We start from the raw sequence: 19612 nt of genomic DNA on the forward strand, positions 1-19612 counted from the left end.
ATGGTCAAGTGGCCCACGCAGTCGCGCCTCACTCCACCGCTCAGTGGTGGCCTCAACTAGTAGATGAGTTGAGTCCTTTTCCAGGAGACCTGGGGAGGCGGGCCTTATCCTCTGATAGGGCTGGGCCCTAAGAGTCACTCAGGAAGGGCTTTGTGGAGCGGCAGCACAGTGACCACGGCAGGTGGCGGGTTTGGGTTTTCCCCAGAAGGCTAAAGATGAGGCTGTCTGGGACAAGTTGAGTGTGGGCAGCTTGTTAGAGTGGAAGCCCTGGGAACTGTCTGCTTCCTCATGACCGCAGACAGGTGCTACTTTAAAAAAATAGCCTCCTCACCGATAGCTTACCTGGGCCCGTGTCCTGTGCAAGGGGACGATTTCCCTTGGGCCCCTTGACCACTCTGCAAGGCACACAAGGCTCATGGCACTCTCGGGTTACAGATGGGGCCAAGTCTCTCCCAAGAGGGTGGTGGGGCTGGTTTGGAATCATCCCAAGTGCCAGTGGAACCAGAGTCTCCCCCTAACAGTCTGGAGAATATAAAGATGAAAGGGACTGAGCGTGGTGATACATGCCTGGAGTTCCAGCCACCTGGGAGGATCGCCTGAGCCCAAGAGTTCTGGGCTTTCTGTACTCTGTGCCCATCGGGTGCCCACACTGAGCTCAGCATCAATACGGTGACTTCCCAAGAGGGGAGGCGGGGTTAGGGGGGATCACCAGGATGCCTAAAGAGGGGTGAACTGGCCCGGGTCAGAAGCAGCAGGTCAAAACTCCCGTGCTGGTCAGCAGTGGGATTGCTCCTGTGAATAGCCACTGCACTCCAGCCTGGGCAACATAGCTAGGCCCTATCTCTAAAAAGTAACAATAACAAAGATGAAAGGGACTGAGAAAATGGAAAATATGGGAAAAGGCCGCAAGTCCACAAGGAAGCTCTAGGATGCAAACAGGGGTGCAGGGTCTTTTTATGGGTAGTTTTTCTTTACTATTCTGGGTTGCCTTTTTTTTTTTTTTTTTTTTTTTTTAAGAAGGTGTTTCATTCTCATTGTCCAGGCTGGAGTGCAGTAGCGCAATCTCGGCTCACTGCAATCTCCGCCTCCCAGGTCCAAGCGATTCTCCTGTCTCAGCTTCCTGAGTAGCTGGGATTACAGGCATGCGCCACCACACATGGCTAATTTTGTATTTTTAGTAGAGACAGGGTTTCACCATGTTGGCCAGGCTGGTCTCGAACCCCTGACCTCAGGTGATCCGCCCGCCTCAGCCTCCCAAAGTGCTGGGATTACAGGCATGAGCCACCGTGCCCAGCCACCTTTTTAATTTTTATTTTTTTATTTTTTTTATTTTTTATTTTTTTTTTTTTTTTTTGAGACTGAGTTTCACTCTATCACCTAGGCTGGAGTGCAGTGGTGTGATCTTGGCTCATTGCAACCTCTGCCTCCCGGGTTCAAGCAATTCTTGTGCCTCAGCCTCCCAAGTAGCTGGGATTACAGGCGCCCACCACTATGCCTGGCTAATTTTTGTATTTTTAGTAGAGATGGGATTTTACCATGTTGGCCAGGCTGATCTTGAACTCCTGACCTCAGGCAATCTGCCCGCCTCAGCCTCCCAAAGTGCTGGGATTACAGGTGTGAGCCACCACACCTTATCTATTTTGGATTGCCTTTAATTAAAATATATATGTATATGGATTAAAGTTTAAGTTATAGGGAAAAAAAGAGCTAAGATGTTGGCAGAGAAGGAGCTGGGAGCTCAGGGGACTCTAATAAGCCTGACAGCATTTGAAAGATGTAGGCTATGGGGAGAAAAAGGAAAGATGGTGATCATTTGAAATAAGGAGGGAGGGATCCAGGTTTAGGCCAAGCTTGTGGGGAGAAAGCAGGCCCCGGTCAGTCGGGCCCAGGGCTGGGCCTCTGTGGGGCCTCGGCCTCCCTCCTGGACTGAGGTTCGTCCTCCCTCCCCAGGCCTCCCGCTTTCAGGTGCTCCGGGGCTGGGCATCTCTGCCCAGGGGAGGGGTGTCAGGCGTGCTATTCTGTGGGGTTCCCTTTCTACATGGCTGGATTCCAAATTGCAAGGAATGTGATAGCATTTTCATGGAAGGAGAGGGAGCAACAGACCTTTCAAGAATGAGGAAAACAAATCCACCTGCATTTGCCTTTCCCAGAGGCTCAAAAGTTTGGTATAAGATCACCTGTTTACTGGTAGCCTTGTCTTAAGGGGCTTTCACACTGCAGTTGCTTGGAGAACCTTCTAGCAGGTTAAAGATAAGTGTTCCCCCTTCCCCCAGTGTGTTTGGCCCTGGACCCTACCTGGGAGGCTGAGCCTCTCACCCCCAGCTTCCTTCAGCCACACCTGCCTGTGCGATGAGCACGTTGAGGATTCTTCATCTTGTCTGTTTTCCTTTATCTTTTCAAATACCTAACTCCAATACAAACAATTAGCCGGGCGTGGTGGCAGGGTCCTGTAGTCCCACCTACTCAGGAGGCTGAGGCAAGAGAATCGCTTGAACCCCGAAGGCAGATGTTGTAGTGAGCCGAGATTGCGCCACTGCACTCCAGCCTGGGCAACAGAGGGAGATTCCATCTCAAAAAACAAACAAACAAAACAAATACCTAACTCCAGTTTCTGTCTTTGTGAACTGTTTTGGAGGGGCGACCTTGGCGTTATGAGGACTGACCTGAAAATCAAGTCTCACTTCCCTAAAACCCAGCTCCTCTGGCCACATCACCCAGCCTGGGGCAGAGCTGCGGGTTAAGGGGTCAGGCTGGGGGTCCTCCTTGGGCCTGCTGATCTTGGACTGATCGACCTTGGTGGGCCTGTTTCTCCATCAGCCAAACAGCACCACACCCCTCAGAGGAGCCTTGAAGGATTACATCAGATGACATTTATTTGAAGGGTATGGCTGGTGAGACTGTTTCTCTGAATGTGTGCAAGGCGGCAACATCAGCATTCCTCTTGGCCAACAATGAATTCCTTTGCATATGTCGGTAGCCACGGGACCATGCTTTGAGGCCAAAATCAGAATCCACAAATATTCAGAAACGTGACTCCTATCATTTCTGTCTACATCTGGAGACATAATTGCCAAATGTCTAACTCTCACAGTTACAACAGTGACCTGGACATGGGGACACTGAGCACACACTGTGCCTTCTCTAGCCCCTTCCAAGTTCACGAGCACATCGTTCCTACTATACTCGAAAGCTTAGCGTCTGCTTGAAACCCTGGGTTCATTCTGATCCCCAGGAATTCACTTACTTCAGTTTTCACCATCTATGAAGCAGGGCTACTAATAACCACTTCACAGCACTGCTGTGTTCAATGAGGTAATTTAGGACAGTGCCTGGCACTTCTAAGCTCTCAGGCAACCATAAAGGCAGGCAGCTGTGATTAATTCTTCACAGGACTGTTGTGAAGATCAAAAGGATCAGTACATGAGACAATGCCTTGTGAACTGCAAAGCCGACCAGTTTTAGTTACTACATGTTTGGAACCCTGTTGTGTGCAGTGCCCTATGTAGACATTAGGCATTTTGAGAGAAGCAGATAAAATAGTGAGATGATGAAGACGTGAGGTTTTTCCTCCCTGTCTTGCAAATCCAGGCCCTAAAGGAAGTGACTAGACAAACCCTCCAAGGGTCACTTTGAAGAGAGAAAGATCGGTTTCTGGTGTATATATCCTGGCTCCATAGGAGAGAGGGTGCCACTGATGTGGTAGCTTTATTATTTTTTTCTTTTTATTATACTTTTTGTTTGTTTGGTTGGTTGGTTTTTTCTTTTTTTGAGACAGAGTTTCACACTTTTGCCCAGGCTAGAGTGAAGTGGTGCAATCTCGGCTCACTGCAACCTCTGTCCCCTGGGTTCAAGCGTTTCTCCTGCCTCAGCCTCCTGAGTAGCTAGGATTATAGCCGCCCACCACCACGCCCGGCTAATTTTTGTATTTTTATTGGAGACAGGGTGTTGCCATGTTGGCCAGGCTGGTCTCAAACTCCTGACCTCAGGTGATCCACCCACCTAGGCCTCCCAAAATGCTAGGATTACAGGCATGAGCCACCGTGCCCAGCTGGTTTTTTCTTTTTTCAAGATGGAATCTCACTCTGTCGCCCAGGCTGGAGTGCAGTGGCATGATCTTGGCTCACTGCAACCTCCGCCTCCCAGGTTCAAGCAATTCTGCTGCCTCAGCCTCTCCAGTAGCTGGGATTACAGGCACGCGCCACCAGGTCCAGCTAATTTTTGTATTTTTCGTAGAGATGGGGTTTCACCACATTGGCCAGGTGGTCTTCAACTCCTGACCTCAAGTGATCCGCCCACCTCAGCCTCCCAAAGTGCTGGGATTACGGGCATGAGCCACCGCTCCCGGCCTGTGGTAGCTTTAGAATCCTGCCAGGACTTAAATAAAGGGAACTTGGCTGATGCTTCCAGCAGGAACAAAAGAAAGCAGCCCTGACTGAGCAGCTGGGATTGAAGGGGGTGGTTGGCTCAGGATTCCTTTCTCCCCTGCCCTTCTCCCCTCCACATTACATGATCACATCTCCACACTCACTTTATTCCTGTGCCCAGCTGGTGGCTCTCAGCAGAACACCAATGGCCCTTTTCCTTCTATGGGACTTGCCCACTGGGCTAGTGGGCTTGTTTCCCGGCACATTCTCTCCAAAGGAATTGAACCAAATTGTCTTGCCCATTTAAAGAAGTTGGGGCCAGGCCCGGTGGCTCAGGCCTGTAATCCCAGCATTTTGGGAGACCGAGGTGGGTGGATCATCTGAGGTCAGGAGTTCGAGACCAGCCTGACCAACACGGAGAAACCCTGTCTCTACTAAAAATACAGAAATTAGGTGGGTGTGGTGGCAGGCGCCTGTAATCCCAGCTACTCGGGAGGCTGAGGCATGAGAATCACTTGAACCCGGGAGGCAGAAGTTGCAGTGAGCTGCGATTGCACCACTGCACTCCAGCCTGGGCGACAGCGAGACTCCGTCCCAAAAAAAAAAAAAAAAAAAAGTTGGAATTCCTTCAATATTGCCCCAAGCTTGCCAAGGTCTTTTCTGACATATTTGACCTTTTTTGTTAGGCCTGGAGAATGTTGCAGGCTTTGGGGCCTGAAAGGAAGGTTTCCCAAGTCTTCTAGACTCCTCTCAGTTCGAACCCCAGAGGTAAAAGGATGACTTTTCTACTTTTCTTTTCTTTCTTTCTTTTTTTTTTTTTTTTTTTGAGACAGAGTCTCACTCTGTCACCCAGGGTGGAGAGCGCAGTGGCACAATCTTGGCTCACTGCTACCTCCACCTTCAGGGTTCAAGCAATTCTCCTGCCTCAGCCTCCCGAGTAGCTGGGATTACAGGTGTGAGTATCCGCCACCCCACCTGGCTAGTTTTTCGTATTTTTAGTAGAGACAGGGTTTCGCCATGTTGGCCAGGCTGGTCTTGAGCTCCTGACCTCAGCTGACCCTCCCATCTCAGCCTCCCAAAGTGCTGGGATTACAGGCGTGAGCCACCGTGCCCTGCCAGAGTATGGCTTTTCTCATCCCCCTCCCTGTGTTGGGGAGAGCCTCTTGTCCCTCACATGTGACAGCCCCTCTGTGTCTGCGGGAGGCTATGCTAGCTCCGGCTTATGTGGGCTGGGAAGCCATCTCCCTGGTCCTTCCTCTCCCAGCTGAGGACAGATTCCTGCCTATTCCCTGACCTTTACTTATCCTCCCGTCTGCCCAGCCGGTTTATCTCCTGTTCCTGGGCGCTGCTGTCTTCTTACACCCAGACATTTCAGTTCCTCCCTTACTCGCTTCGCTCTCCTTCTTTTCTGCTCACTCTTTGTTCATGTCCCAAATGATTCGCGTGTCATATGCACCACATTGATCACTTCAGCCTTTTCTGCAAATTCTGTTGGAACGCGCTATGTATGCTGGGCAGTGAGCGGTGGGCAGAAGACATTTATCCAGAATCTTGGCACTGAAGGGACCTTAGTGGTCATGTTTTTCTTTTTTAAGAGATAGATCTCACTGTGTTGCCCAGGCTGGACTTGACCTGCTGGGCTCAAGCAGTCCTCCTGCCTCAGCCTCTGGAGTAGCTAGGATTACAGGTTCAAGCCACTGTACCTGCCCTTAGTGGTCATTTAACTGGGCCACCCCTTCTAAGGCTGACTTGACCAGAGAAGTGCTTCTCAGAGGGTTTCCTTGAAAAACCACGTTGCCAAGGTGCGTCTTCTTAATGGAAAATCCTCAAACGCAGAGGACTGTGTGGTCAGATGAGTCTGTGCGCTCTGTTTCCCTCTTGTAAGTTTTGGACACATACGGAAGGCTCTGGAAAGTTCCACACTGAACCTGTTTACTTTGACTGGGACTCCGTGTAACAGAGACTGTCCCTCCCAGCCGGTTTGTGCAAGCTGTCTTTACTTCTCAGGTCTAGTTCCAGTTGGCCGTTTTGCCAGAAGGCACTTCCTTGCACTTAGCTGAAGCCTGTCTCACCCATTTCCATGCACAGAGCCCAGTTCTGGCAGCCTTTGGGCCCCTGGGCAACATCTGAAGGCAGCTCTTTGCCAAATCCCACTTGTTCCTTCCACCCCTGTCCTTGTGTGGGGTCTTATTTTTTTTTTTTTCTGAGGCAGAGTCTTGCTCTGTCTCCCAGGCTGGAGTGCAGTGGCATGATCTTGGCTCACTGCAAGCTCCGCTTCCCGGGTTCACGCCATTCTCCTGCCTCAGCCTCCCGAGTAGCTGGGACTACAGGTGCCCGCCACCACACCCGGCTAATTTTTTGTATTTTTAGTAGAGATGGGGTTTCACTGTGTTAGCCAGGATGGTCTCCGTCTCCTGACCTCATGATCCACCAGCCTCGGCCTCCCAAAGTGCTAGGATTACAGGCGTGAGCTGCCGCGCCTAGCCTGTGTGAGGTCTTAAGTCCATTCGTCTTGGGTGCTTCCCACTGACCAGGCCCATGGCCTTCCTGAAGTGTGAGGTCTGCGTGGAGTGGGGCAGACCATGATGGGGTGGGTAGGACTGTGGCCCCTGCATTCGGGATTCAGGACTTTTTGTACTTGCCACTATGATTTATTTTGCCCGTGAGTTTTTTGGCAGCCTCCCTGACTCACTGTAGCATCCCAGTCCCCTGAAGGTGTGGTCACAGGTGCAAGTGAGCACCATTTCTCTCAAAACCTGTGCTGGGGAAGTCAGTCTGTGGGGGTCTTAGTTTTAGGACCTTGCTTTTTTTTTTTTTTTTTTAATTGTTTTGAGACAGGGTCTCACTCTGTCACCCAGGCTAGAGTGTAGTTGTGTGAACACGGCTCATTGCAGCCTCGACCTTCCAGGCTTGAAATGATCCCCCTGCCTCAGCCTTCTGAGGAGCTGGGACCACAGGCACATGTCACTATGCCTTGCTAATTTTTTTATATATTTGAAGAGACAGGGTCTCACTATGTTGCTCAGGCTGGTCTTGAACTCCTAGGCTCAACCAATCCTCCCACTTCGGCCTCCCAAAGTGCTGGGATTGGAGGCATGCACCACCGCTCCCAGCCAGTACCTTGCATTTTTTAAAAATTGTGGTGAGATATACATAATGTGAAATTTAGCAATTTTGTTTTGTTTGAGACAGGGTCGCATGCTGTCACCCAGGCTGGAGTGATCACAGCTCACTGTAGCCTCAAACTCTTGTGCTCAAGTGATCCTCCCCCCTCGGCCTCCCGAGTAGCTAGGACCACAGATGTGGGCCACCATACTCAGGTACTTTCTTAATTTTTTTGTAGAGATGAGGTCTTGTTTTGTTGCCCAGGCTGGTCTGAAACTCCTAGGCTCAAGTGATTCTCCTGCCTGGGCCTCCCAAAGTGCTGGGATAACAGGCATGACTGACTGCACCCAGCAAAATTCACCATTTTTAACCATTTTTAAGTATAGAGTTCAGTGGCAACAACATTGACATTATTATGCAACCGTCACTGTCATCCATTTCCAGAATGTCTTTACCCTCCTAAACTGAAACTCTGTCCCCATTCAACACTGCCTCCTCATTCACCTCCCCAGCCCTTGACAGCCACCATTCTACTTCTGTCTCGATGATTTTGACTACTCTAGGGACCTGATAAGTGAATTCATACAATGAGGTGCCCTTCTTGTGACTGGCTTATTTCACTTGGCACAATGTCTTCAAGGTTCACCCATGTTGTAGCCTGTGAGCATGTGTCAGAGTTCACTTCCCTTTCATTGCTGAATGAAATTCCATTGTTTGTATAGATCACATTTTGTCAATGGGCATTTGGGTTGTTTCTACCTTTTGGTGATTGTGAATAATGCTGCTAAGAATACTAGTGTCAGCCGTGCACGGTGGCTCACGCCTGTAATCCCTGCACTTTAGGAGGCCGAGGCAGGTAGATCACCTGAGGTCAGGAGTTCGAGACCAACCTGGTCAACATGATGAAACCCTGTCTCTACTAAAAATACAAAAAATTAGCCGGCCATGGTGGTGGGCGCCTGTAATCCCAGCTACTCAGGAGGCCTGAGGCAGAAGAATCACTTGAACCTGGGAGGCGGAGGTTGCAGTGAGCTGAGATCACGCCACTGCACTCCAGCCCGGGCAACAAGAGTGAAACTCCGTCTCAAAAAAAAAAAAAAAAGAATACTAGTGTCCAGACAGCCATTGGATCCTATGGTAATTCTTTGTTTAGGACCTTGCATTTGTCTTTCTTTTTTTTTTTTGAGACTGAGTTTCACTCTGTCGCTCAGGCTGGAGTGCAGTGGCATGATCTCAGCTCACTGCAACCTCTGCCTCCTGGGTTCAACCGATTCTTCTGCCTCAGCCTCCTGAGTAGCTGAGATTACAGGCATGTGCCACCACGCCTGGCTAATTTTTTTGTATTTTTAGTAGAGATGGGGTTTCACCATGTTGGTCAGGCTGGTCTCGAACTCCTGACCTCAGATGATACACCCACCTTGGCCCCCCAAAGTGCTGGGATTATAGGCATGAGCCACTGAGCCCGGCCAGGACCTTGCATTTTGCTTTGCTATATTTTATCTGTGGACATCACACCAGCTTGCTGAGATCTTTTGGGCCTAGATTCTGCCCCAACTTTGTGTCTGTCACCAGCAAATCTGAGAGTCAGCACCCTTTCCAGGTGGCTCTAACTAACAGCCAGTCTGCCTAATTGTATCCATACCTGTTTATCTTCCCCATAAGGGCCTGCTAGAGGGCATTGTTCACCCTGATTGGTGACATCAGGTCAGCTGTGGTTTTCCGTTAGCTCAACTTGACAGTAACGTTTCACAACTAAATAAGCATGTGACGCAGAATCCAATCTTGGGTATATACACAAGAAAATGGAAATATATGTCCAAACACTTGTATATAAACGTTCAAAGCTACACTATTCATGAGAGCCAAAAGGTGGAAACAACAAAATGTCCATCACCTGATGAGTGAAGAAATGAAGTATGGTATATTGATACAGTAGAATATTGTTGGGCTACAAAATGTCCATGAGAGGCAAATCCATAGAGATAGAAAGGCTAGTAGTTGCTAGGGGGTAGGGGTGGCAAGAGGAGAGTGGGGAATGACTGCTAATGGGTATCAGTTTCTTTTTAGGGTGATGCAAACGTTCTGGAATTACATGGTAATGATGTTGGCACAACCTGAATATACTAAAAATTAATGCACTGTACAGTGAATTTTATGGTATGTGAATTATATCTCAATAAAGCTGTCTTTTAAAAAAAAGCTTAAAAAACAGGTAAGTGAGGTCCATCCTCAAGTCATTTTCAGTGAACCCATGGAAATCATTGCTTCCCTTCTTAAAGTGCTCACAAACCATCCTCTGGCAACACTAGATCCTGGGCTGGTGCGTCTGTGATTCACATACTCTGCCCACTTCTGGGAAACCCAGAAGCACCTTGCTTGTTTCCAGATCTGGAACACCTGTCTCGTCCTTCACGGTTCCTTAAAGCCCACCAACAGCCATCCAGCGATCTTGTCTGTGTCCTTTAGTGCTTTGCAATGTAACTCTGCCAGCAAGGAGGCTGCACTGAGCACAGAGCTGCTTGAGTAAGAAGTAGCCAGCATACTGTTAAAGTGAGGGCATTGCGGAAAAAACACAAGAAATAAAAATAGAAGCACCCACCAGAGGAAGGTGGTGAATGCTAAGTCCAGGAGAAGGATGGACAGTGGGTGCTATTGGAGAGCTGAGGAGGAAGCGGGTGGCTCCCTGAGCTCCTGGGCACAGGAAGACCATAGAGAAGGGCAGGGAGGGGGTGGCTGGGTGGGAGGAATGGCACGAGTTGGCCGCTGTGGCTGGAAGGGAGCCTGTCAGGGATTCCTGGGCCTCCTCTCCAGCCTGACCTTGGGAGCCTTAACTACCGCCAGCCCACAGCACTAGATTCCTAGGTGCCCACAGGCTACATTTCTTGGTGGGTAGTGGTTGTTCTCAATAACGGTGGGTTTTTGTTACTGAGGCTGTGTTGGGGAGAATGCAGACGGGTAATGAGTGGATGAGTCAGTTCTCAAACAGCAATAAAGAAAAACCTGAGACTAACTAATTTCTGAGAAAAGTGGTTTAATTGGCTCATGGACAGTTCTACAAGCTGTATTGTAAGCATGGCAGCATGTGCTTGGCTTCTGGGGAGGCCTCAGGAAACTTACAGCCATGGCAGAAGGTGAAGGGGGAACAGTACTTCACATGGCCAGAGCAGGAGCAAGGCAGAGCAAGCGGGGAAGTGCTGCACACTTTTGAACAACCAGATCTTGCAAGAACTCACTCACTATCACAAGAACAGCACCAAGGGGATGGTGCTGAACCATTCATGAGAAATCCACCCCCATGATCCAACCGCCTCCTGCCAAGTGCCACCTCCAACACTGGGGACTACAATTCGACATGAGATTTGGTGGGGATACAGATCCAAACCAGATCAGTGAGGAAGCCTGATTTATTTATTTTAATTTTTAAATTTGTGTTATTTATTTATTTATTTATTTTTTGAGACGAAGTCTCGCTCTGTCACCCAGGCTGGAGTGCAGTGGCGTGATCTTGGCTCACCGCAATCTCTGCCTCCCGGGTTCATGCCATTCTCCTGCCTCAGCCTCCCAAGTAGCTGGGACTACAGGTGCCCACCATCACGCCCGGCCAATTTTTTGTATTTTTAGTAGAGACGGCGTTTCACCGTGTTAGCCAGGATGGTCTCGATCTTGCTCTTCTGACCTCGTGATCCACCCGCCTTGGCCTCCCAAAATACTGGGATTACAGGTGTGAGCCACTGCTCCAGGCCTCTTTATTTTTTTAAGAGATGGGGTCTCACTACATTGGCCAGATTGGATGCAATCAAACTCCTGGGCTCAAGCGACCATCCCACCCCAGTCTCCCAAGTAGCTGGGACTACAGATGGGCATATGATACTATACCCAGCCTTATTTATTTAATTTTTTAAAAATTGTGGTAAAATGCACTTAACATAAAACTGACTAGGCCAGGTGCGGTGGCTCATGCTTGTAATCCCGACACTTTGGGAGGCCAAGGTGGGCAGATCACATGAGGTCAGGTGTTCGAGACCGGCCTGGCCAACATGGTGAAACTCCATCTCTACTAAAATTACAAAAATTAGCTGTGTATGGTGGCACACACTTGTAATCATAGCTACTTGGGAGACTGAGGCAGGAGAATCGCTTAAACCCAGGAGGCAGAGGTTGCAGTGAGCCGAGATTGTGCCACTGCACTCCAGCCTGGGTGACAGAGCAAGACTCCGTCTCAAAAACAAAACAAAACAAAAAAAAACAAAAATTAGCTGGGTGTGGTGGCGCACACCTGTAATTCCAGCTACTTGGGAGGCTGAGGCACTAGAATCGCTTGAACCTGAGAGGCGGGGGTTGCAGTGAGCAGAGATCGTGCAGCTTCACTCCAGCCTGAGTGAAAGAGCATGACTGTCTCAAAAAAAAACAAAAACAAAAACACAAAACCTCTGACCACTTTAACCATGTAAGTAGATAGCGTTAAGTACGTTCACATTATTGTGCTGCCATCACCACCATCCATCGCCAGAACCTTTTTCTCATCTCAAGTTGAATCTCTATCCATTGAACACTAACTCCAATGCCCCTCTCTTCTAGCCCCTGGCAACCAAGCATCCACTTTCTGTCTCTATGAATTTGACTACTGTAAGAACATTACAGAAGTGGAACCATACAGGATTTGCCTTTTGTGGCTGGCTTGTTTCACTTAGCAGAATGCCCTCAAGGTTCACCCATGTGTTAGCCTTCCCTTCCTTTTTATTGCTAAATAATATTCCCTTATATAAGCATACCATATTCCATTGTATGGATATATGGATATACTCCCCCTTTTTTTTTTGAAACGGAGTCTCGCTCTGTCACCCAGCCTGGAGTGCAGTGGTGCGATCTCGGCTCACCGCAACCTCCGCCTCCTGGTAGCTCTCCCACCTCAGCCTCTCGAGTAGCTGGGATTACAGGCATGCACCATCATGCCCAGCTAATTTTTGTATTTTTAGTAGAAACAGGGTTTCACCATGTTTGCCAGGCTGGTCTACAAACTCTTGACCTCAGGTGATCCACCCGCCTCGGCCTCCTGAAGTGCTGGAATTACAGGCATGAGCCACCGCGCCTGGCTAAATAGACCCCGTTTCGTTTCTCCTTTATCTGTCTGCGGACACTTGCATTGTGTCCACCTTTTGGCTCTTGTAAACTGATTTGTTTTTAGAGCAAGGTATTCATACCTGAGCAACGAGGGGTCTCTGGGTGGCGGGAAGTGCTTGAAGGGAGGAGAGCCAGGGGGTCTGTGGAGAGATCCTGTAATGGGGGAAATGGCTTGGAGGAAGCAGAGTACAGAGGGCTGAAGATGGCTGGGCCAGGAGGGGACAGCCCGGTCCCACCTGGTGAGGCTGGGCTGGTTTCCTGGCTGGGGGCTGGGAGGCCAGTCAGCAGAGGAGCGGCCCTGTTAGGGGACAGAGTCAGAGCCCTCTTGGCAGACACGGCTGTTCAGAGCTGGAGACAAGACGAGTGAACCAGAGGGGAATCATGAGCCAGAGTCACGGCCGCACACAGGGGTGGGAAGCAACTTCCCTGGCGCTGGGACGGAAAGGCTGGGCTGTTGGGAATGGCCGTGGGAGAGAACCAGTGGCAGTGACCAGGAGGAGGCTCCTGGAATTGCCAGCCCTTCCCTGTGAACGTGCTGGGCGTCAGGGGCCAGCTCCTGCAACCCCTCCAGTGTCCAGCATTAGGAGGAGGTGCTCACTTGATGTTTGTTGACTGAAATTGGGGGAAATAAAGGTAAACAAGGCATGTTTCTCACCCTCCAGAAATTATGGTTTAGTTGAGGAGATAAAAGACATGAAAACCAACAGGTAGTACAAGATCCGCTTTGAGTCATACAAAGCCCTGAGGCGCTCTGAGGAGAGAGGGGTTCCTCTGAAGCAGGTGACCCACATCGGCCTCGCAGAGCGGGAGGTATTTGAGTCATTTTTCAATGAATGAAGCCAAAGGAGTTACATGTTTGGGAGACTAACGAGTGTCCTTTCATCCCGGTCATGCATTCCTTTGACCTGGCAGGTATGACGCTGGGCGGGATGGCTTCATCGACCTGATGGAGCTGAAGCTGATGATGGAGAAGCTGGGGGCCCCCCAGACCCACCTGGGCCTGAAGAGCATGATCAAGGAGGTGGATGAGGACTTCGACGGCAAGCTCAGCTTCCGGGAGGTACCTGCCTGCTGTGGCCCTGAGCCCCTGTGGGGTGCCCCTGAGAGGACCTTCAAATGTACAGCCCCCTGGAGCACAAATGGGTTTGGCCTCTCCAGAGCGCTGTTTGCGTATCTAACCTGCAATTCCACTTTCAAAAATACCTTTTAGGAGACAGCTAACCCCAGTGCTGGCCTGGAAAAAGCAGCGTGGGTAGTAGTATAACCTCATTTGAGTAAAATAATAAGAAATTTGGAGGATGTTCACCAAAATATTCATAGTGGATATTTATGGGGGTGAAATTTTGGTGGTTTTATAATGTTATGCTTTTTTATATATTAAAGCTTTTCATTTTTTTTTTTTTTTTTTTTTTTTGAGACGGAGTCTCGCTCTGTTGCCCAGGCTGGAGTGCAGTGGCGCAATCTCGGCTCACTGCAAGCTCCGCCTCCCGGGTTCACGCCATTCTCCTGCCTCAGCCTCTCCGAGTAGCTGGGACTACAGGCGCCCGCCACCACGCCCGGCTAATTTTTTTGTATTTTTAGTAGAGACGGGGTTTCACCGTGGTCTCGATCTCCTGACCTCGTGATCCGCCCGCCTCGGCCTCCCAAAGTGCTGGGATTACAAGCGTGAGCCACCGCGCCCGGCTAAAGCTTTTCATTTTTAAACGTATTTTTAAAATTTTTTATTTTTAGTTGTTATGGATACATAATAGTTGTACATATTTATGGGGGACATGTGAGATATTTTATTTATTTTCATTATTATTATTTTTTGAGACAGTCTCACTTTGTTGCCCAGGCTGGAGTGCAATGGTGTGATCTCAGCCCACCGCAACCTCCACCTCCTGAGTTCAAGCGATTCGTGCCTTAGCCTCCCAAGTAGCTGGGATTACAGTGTGCCACCAGGCCTGGCTAATTTTTGTATTTTTAGTAGAGATGGGGTTTCGCCATGTTGACCATGCTGGTCTCAAACTCCTGGCTTCAAGTGATCCTCCGCCTCGGCCTTCCAAAGTGCTGAGATTACAGGCGTGAGCCACTGAGCCTGGCCTACATGTGATATCTCGATATAAGCATACAATGTGTAATGACCAAGTCAGGGTAATCTGGGTATCCGTCACCTCCAGCATTTATCATTTCTTTGTGTTTGAAACATTCTATTCCTTTTAATTATTTTGAAATATACAATAACGCGTCTTCTTTGCTTATCACCCAGGCTGGAGTGCAGTGGCTTAATCCTCAATCATGGCTCACTGCAGCCTTGACCTTCTAGTCTCCATTGATCCTCCCACCTCAGCCTCCTGAGTAGCTGGGACTATAGGCACATACCACCACATCTGGCTAATTTTTTAAATTTTTTTTTTTTTTTTTTTTTTTTTTTTTTGAGACAGAGTCTCGCTCTGTTGCCCAGGCTGGAGTGCAGTGGCGCGATCTTGGCTCACTGCAAGCTCCGCCTCCCGGGTTCACGCCATTCTCCTGCCTCAGCCCCTGGAGTAGCTGGGACTACAGGCGCCTGCCACCGCGCCCGGCTAATTTTTTGTATTTTTAGTAGAGACAGGGTTTCACCGTGGTCTCGATCTCCTGACCTTGTGATCCACCCGTCTCGGCCTCCCAAAGTGCTGGGATTACAGGCGTGAGCCACCGCGCCCGGCAATTTTTTAAATTTTTTGTAGAGATGAGGTCTCACTGTGTTGTCCAGGCTGGTCTCCAACTCAGCCTCAAGCGATTCTCCTGCCTCTGCCTTCCAAAGTGCTGGGATTACAGTCATGAGCCACCTTGCCCAATAATTTTGAGAATAATACTTCTTTATATTTTCGTTTTCATTGTTTATTCGTTTATTTATTTATTTACTTGAAACAGGGTTGCTCTGTTGCCCAGGCTAGAATGCAGTGGCATGATCACAGCTCACTGTGGCCTCAAACTCCCAGTATCAACCCATCATCCCACCTCAGCCTCCTGAGTAGCTGGGACTACAGAAATGTACCACCATGCCCGGCTAATTTAAAAAAATTTTTTTGTAGAGATAGGGTCTTGCTATGTTGCCCAGGCTGGTCTCCAACTCAGCCTCCCAAAGTGCTGGGATTACAGGCATGAGCCACCTTGCCTAGCTACTTTTTATTTTTATAGCATGCAAAAATAGTTTATTTTTTATTAAAAAAATTTTTGTTGTTGTTTATAGAAACAGGGACTCACTTTGTTGCCCAGGCTGGTCTCAAACTCCTGGATTCAAGCAATCCTCCTGTCTTGGCCTCCCAAAGTGTTGGGATTACAGCGTGAGCCACTGTGGCCATCCCCAAACTAGTTTGTTTTTTTTTTTTTTTAGATTTTTGGGACAAAGTCTCATTCTGTTGCCCAGGCTGGAGTGCAGTGGCATGATTTCGGCTCACTGCAACCTCCACCTCCTGGGTTCACGTGATTCTTGTGCCTCAGTCCCCACCAAGTAGCTGGGATTACAGGTGTGCACCACTGTTCCTGGCTAATTTTTGTATTTTTGGTAGAGATCGGGTTTCTCCATATTGCCCAGGCTAGTCTTAAACTCCTGAGCTCAATCTGCCTGCCTCGGCCTCCCAAAGTGCTGGGATTACACGCATGAGCCACTGCGCCCAGCTATATTTTTTAATTTTTTGAGACAGTCTCACTCTGTTGCCCAGGCTAGAGTGCACTGGTATAGTCTTACCTCACTGCAACCCTTACCTCCCAGGCTCAAGTGATCCCCCCACCTCAGCCTCCTGAGTAGCTGGACCACAGGCACGTACCACCACACCTGGCTAATTTTTTCAAAAGTAATTTTATAAAGGGTCTCATTCTGTGCCTGTGGAGCCCCCTCACCAACAGTCCAAGAATGGACTTGGTCTTTGAACCTCTGAAATTGCAGGCAAAATTTTGAGGTACCGGCATCCCACCGGGAAGAGTGCATATAGCATTCCCAGCTGATCCCCAAATGGCTAAGAACCTCTGTGAGAAAGCCATTTCTATTTTAGGTACAATGTCTCAAGACTATCAGGTGTCTTCCATGTCAAGGATGCCACCCCACAGGGAAGGGAATTTCATGTGTTAGATGTGTCTTTATGAGTTTTATCAGAAGGCCTCTAGATGTGTCATTTGGCACCTGTATTATATTAACTTTTTTTTTTTTTTTTTGAGACAGAGTCTCACTATGTTGCCCAGGCTGGAGTACAGTGGTGTGATCTTGGCTCAGTGCAACCTCCACCTCCTGGGTTCAAGCGATTCCCCTGCCTCAGCCTCCTGAGTAGCTGGGACTACAGGCGCGTGCCTGGCTAATTTTTGTAATTTTAGTAGAGATAGGATTTCACTGTGTTGCCCAGGCTGGTCTCGAACTCCTGGCCTCAGGCAATCCACCTGCTTCAGCCTCCCAAAGTGCTGGGATTATAGGCGTGAGCCACTGCACCTGGCCTATTATAATAATTTTGATGATAATATCAGATTAAAGGCTCAGAGCATCTGCAGTCTCAGTCGTGTCTCAGCTTCAGCCCTTAGGAGCTGGGAGTAGAGGACTGTCCCTGCTTCCTGGTGTTTAACCTTGGTTATTCCAGAAACGTTGGAGTACTGACACCCTGGTTTTTTCACAGTTCACTGCAGCCTCTCACTTCTGGGCTCAAACAGTCCTCCCACATCAGCCTCCCAAAGTGTTGGGATTACAGGTGTGAGCCCCCACACCCAACTAGCACCCTGGTTTCTGATGTGAGACTTTGGGTCAAGCATTGGTCTGTCTAGGCTAGAAGTTCTCCCTGGAGGTCTGCAGCAGAACTGGCAGCCACAAGCCCCTCCCCCAGCTGTGATGAACTGGGCTGGTCCCTTGCTTCTACAAATCAGCTCCAGAACCTTCCACCTTTGCTGAACCTGAGATCCGATTCACAGGGCTGGGCATGACCCTCTGGATGATCTCATCCAGCTTTGCATGCCAGAGCCAAGGAGCTGAAGAGCCACAGAGATCTGGGTTGGCTGGGTGTGGACTGTGGCCTCCGTGCCACTCGGCCTGCCCTATCACCACCACACTTGTCTTCACAGCTGCCCTGTTTGGCTCCTGCTGCAGTACTGGCTCTTTTCAGCCTGAATACCCCTGGAGTATAGAAGGCAGAGACTTTTGCCTTGGTGAAGCTTTGGAGTAGATTCTGGGGAGAGAGCTGTGGTGAGCTCTGGAAACAGGAGCTGAGAGGGTGTTTCGTGGCTTGCAATTGCCAAATGAATTAAGATGCATTCCCCCTTCTGCCCCGTTGTACTCAGGGGCCAACTGCAGGTGCTCCTCCCTGAATCCATGATGCTTGGTTAGCTTTTGGCTAGCTGCTGGTTTGGCCAGCAGGTGGTAGACATCAGAGGCTTGGAAATCTCCAAAGGGTTCCTGTGATTGGTTTGCACCCCCGTTCCAGAGCTTCAGGGACATTCACAGTCTACCCTTTGTCAGTTCCAAGCCCAGTCTCATCTCTAGTAGCTGCACCAGGTGTGCAGGCCTCGGGAGTGTAAGGACATGCTGCCACTCACACTTTCCTGTTCCATTATTTCACTGTGCTGGTTTCTACCTCTGCTTAAGGCCCTAGTGGACCAGGGCTGTGTTCACAGACTGAAAAGAGCATGGCTTCAGTCTACCACGCAAAGCTAGGTCCCCAGAGTGAGATCTTTTACTTCTGAGCCTCAGTGTTTGTGTCTTTAAAATAGCGATGTGAATAGCCCTCCCCGCTATTGTGACCATTGTGAAAACTAAGTTCTCTTTCTGTGCCTTTTACAAGCTGGGAAGACATTCCTAACGGGAAACCATATTTGCTGCCACCTTGTTCTTGCACTTGCAGCTTCTGAAACTGTGAGAAAATAAATTTCTGTTGTGTGAGCCACCCAGTCTGCACAATTTTGTTAGGGCAGCCCAAGCAGACGAATACAGTGGCCCCTGGAGCCTGGCTGTGCTGGGCTGCCCGCCTGCCTGATCATGGTTGATCAGACCACGGATGGACCCCTGGTCTGACCAGGCCAATCGAATTCTGTCTCTCGGGATTTTGAAATTGGGGCTGAAGTGCTCTGAATTGGCTCTGCAGATGGCTGTTCTTGGAAGGATAATGCAATGTGGGGTGCCCACTTTCTACCATGCGGACCAGCATGAGAGATGGAGGGGGAATCTTGCCTCCAGTCCTAAGAGCTTTGCCTCTCCCAGTTCCAGTCCTCCTCCAGGCCACTGTGTCTTGTCCTTGGGTTTTTGAGACATCTTATTTTATTTTTATTTATTTATTTATTTATTTATTTATTTATTTTGAGACAGAGTTTTGCTCTTGTTGCCCAGGCTGGAGTGCAATGGTGCAATCTCAGCTCACTGCAACCTCTGCCTTCCGGGTTCAAGCGATTCTCCTGCCTCAGCCTCCCAAGTAGCTGGGATTACAAGCATGCGGCACCACACCCGGCTAATTTTATATTTTTCTTTTTAGTAGAGACGGGGTTTCACCATGTTGGCCAGGCTGATCTCAAACTCCTGACCTCAGGCGATCCACCCGCCTTGGCCTCCCAAAGTGCTGGGATTACAGGTGTGAGCCACTGTGCCTGGCTGAGACATCTATTTTAAATAATGAATACTTCCTTTTTGATTAAGTGAACAAGTTTATTTCTGTCACTTGCAACCTAAGAATTCTAACTAATACCGAGGGAGTGTTTGCATCACCAGCCGCAGCCATGAAGTTAAAAATTCCCTGAGTGTATCAGAAGCATCCATAGCTTGCGTGTGAAAAGGCTTTTTAGCTTTGTTAGTTCTCTTGCTGTCTCTTTGTTTTCTACCTCTCCTTCCCTCCCCCTCTTTCTTCACAGTCACAGCTAGGACAGTTTCCAATTCTTCTACCACATGCCCGGCTTTGTGGACTATAAATAGGAAGACAAACAAGGCTGGGCAGTTGGGTAAATTGTCATTTAGGGCGGTTGGTGATTGTAACAAAATTAAATGGAAATGTCTGGCATGCTTCATGGAAGGCTGGGCGCTTTCAGCTTGAGCTGAG

At 49.2% G+C, this 19612-nt stretch overlaps 1 protein-coding gene across 2 annotated transcripts in view; it reads left to right on the forward strand.

Annotated features, from left to right (window-relative positions):
- EFHD1 (EF-hand domain family member D1) overlaps positions 1 to 19612 on the forward strand; it is a 50441-nt gene that overhangs the window by 15879 nt on the left and 14950 nt on the right. For both annotated transcript variants that reach the window (XM_055291006.2, XM_055291008.2), the window contains exon 2: positions 13503 to 13650. In XM_055291006.2, coding sequence (XP_055146981.1) covers positions 13503 to 13650 — 148 coding nt within the window. The remainder of the gene's footprint in view (positions 1 to 13502; positions 13651 to 19612) is intronic.

This window comes from Symphalangus syndactylus, chromosome 8 (genome assembly GCF_028878055.3).
Source record: "Symphalangus syndactylus isolate Jambi chromosome 8, NHGRI_mSymSyn1-v2.1_pri, whole genome shotgun sequence".
Taxonomy (NCBI): domain Eukaryota; kingdom Metazoa; phylum Chordata; class Mammalia; order Primates; family Hylobatidae; genus Symphalangus; species Symphalangus syndactylus.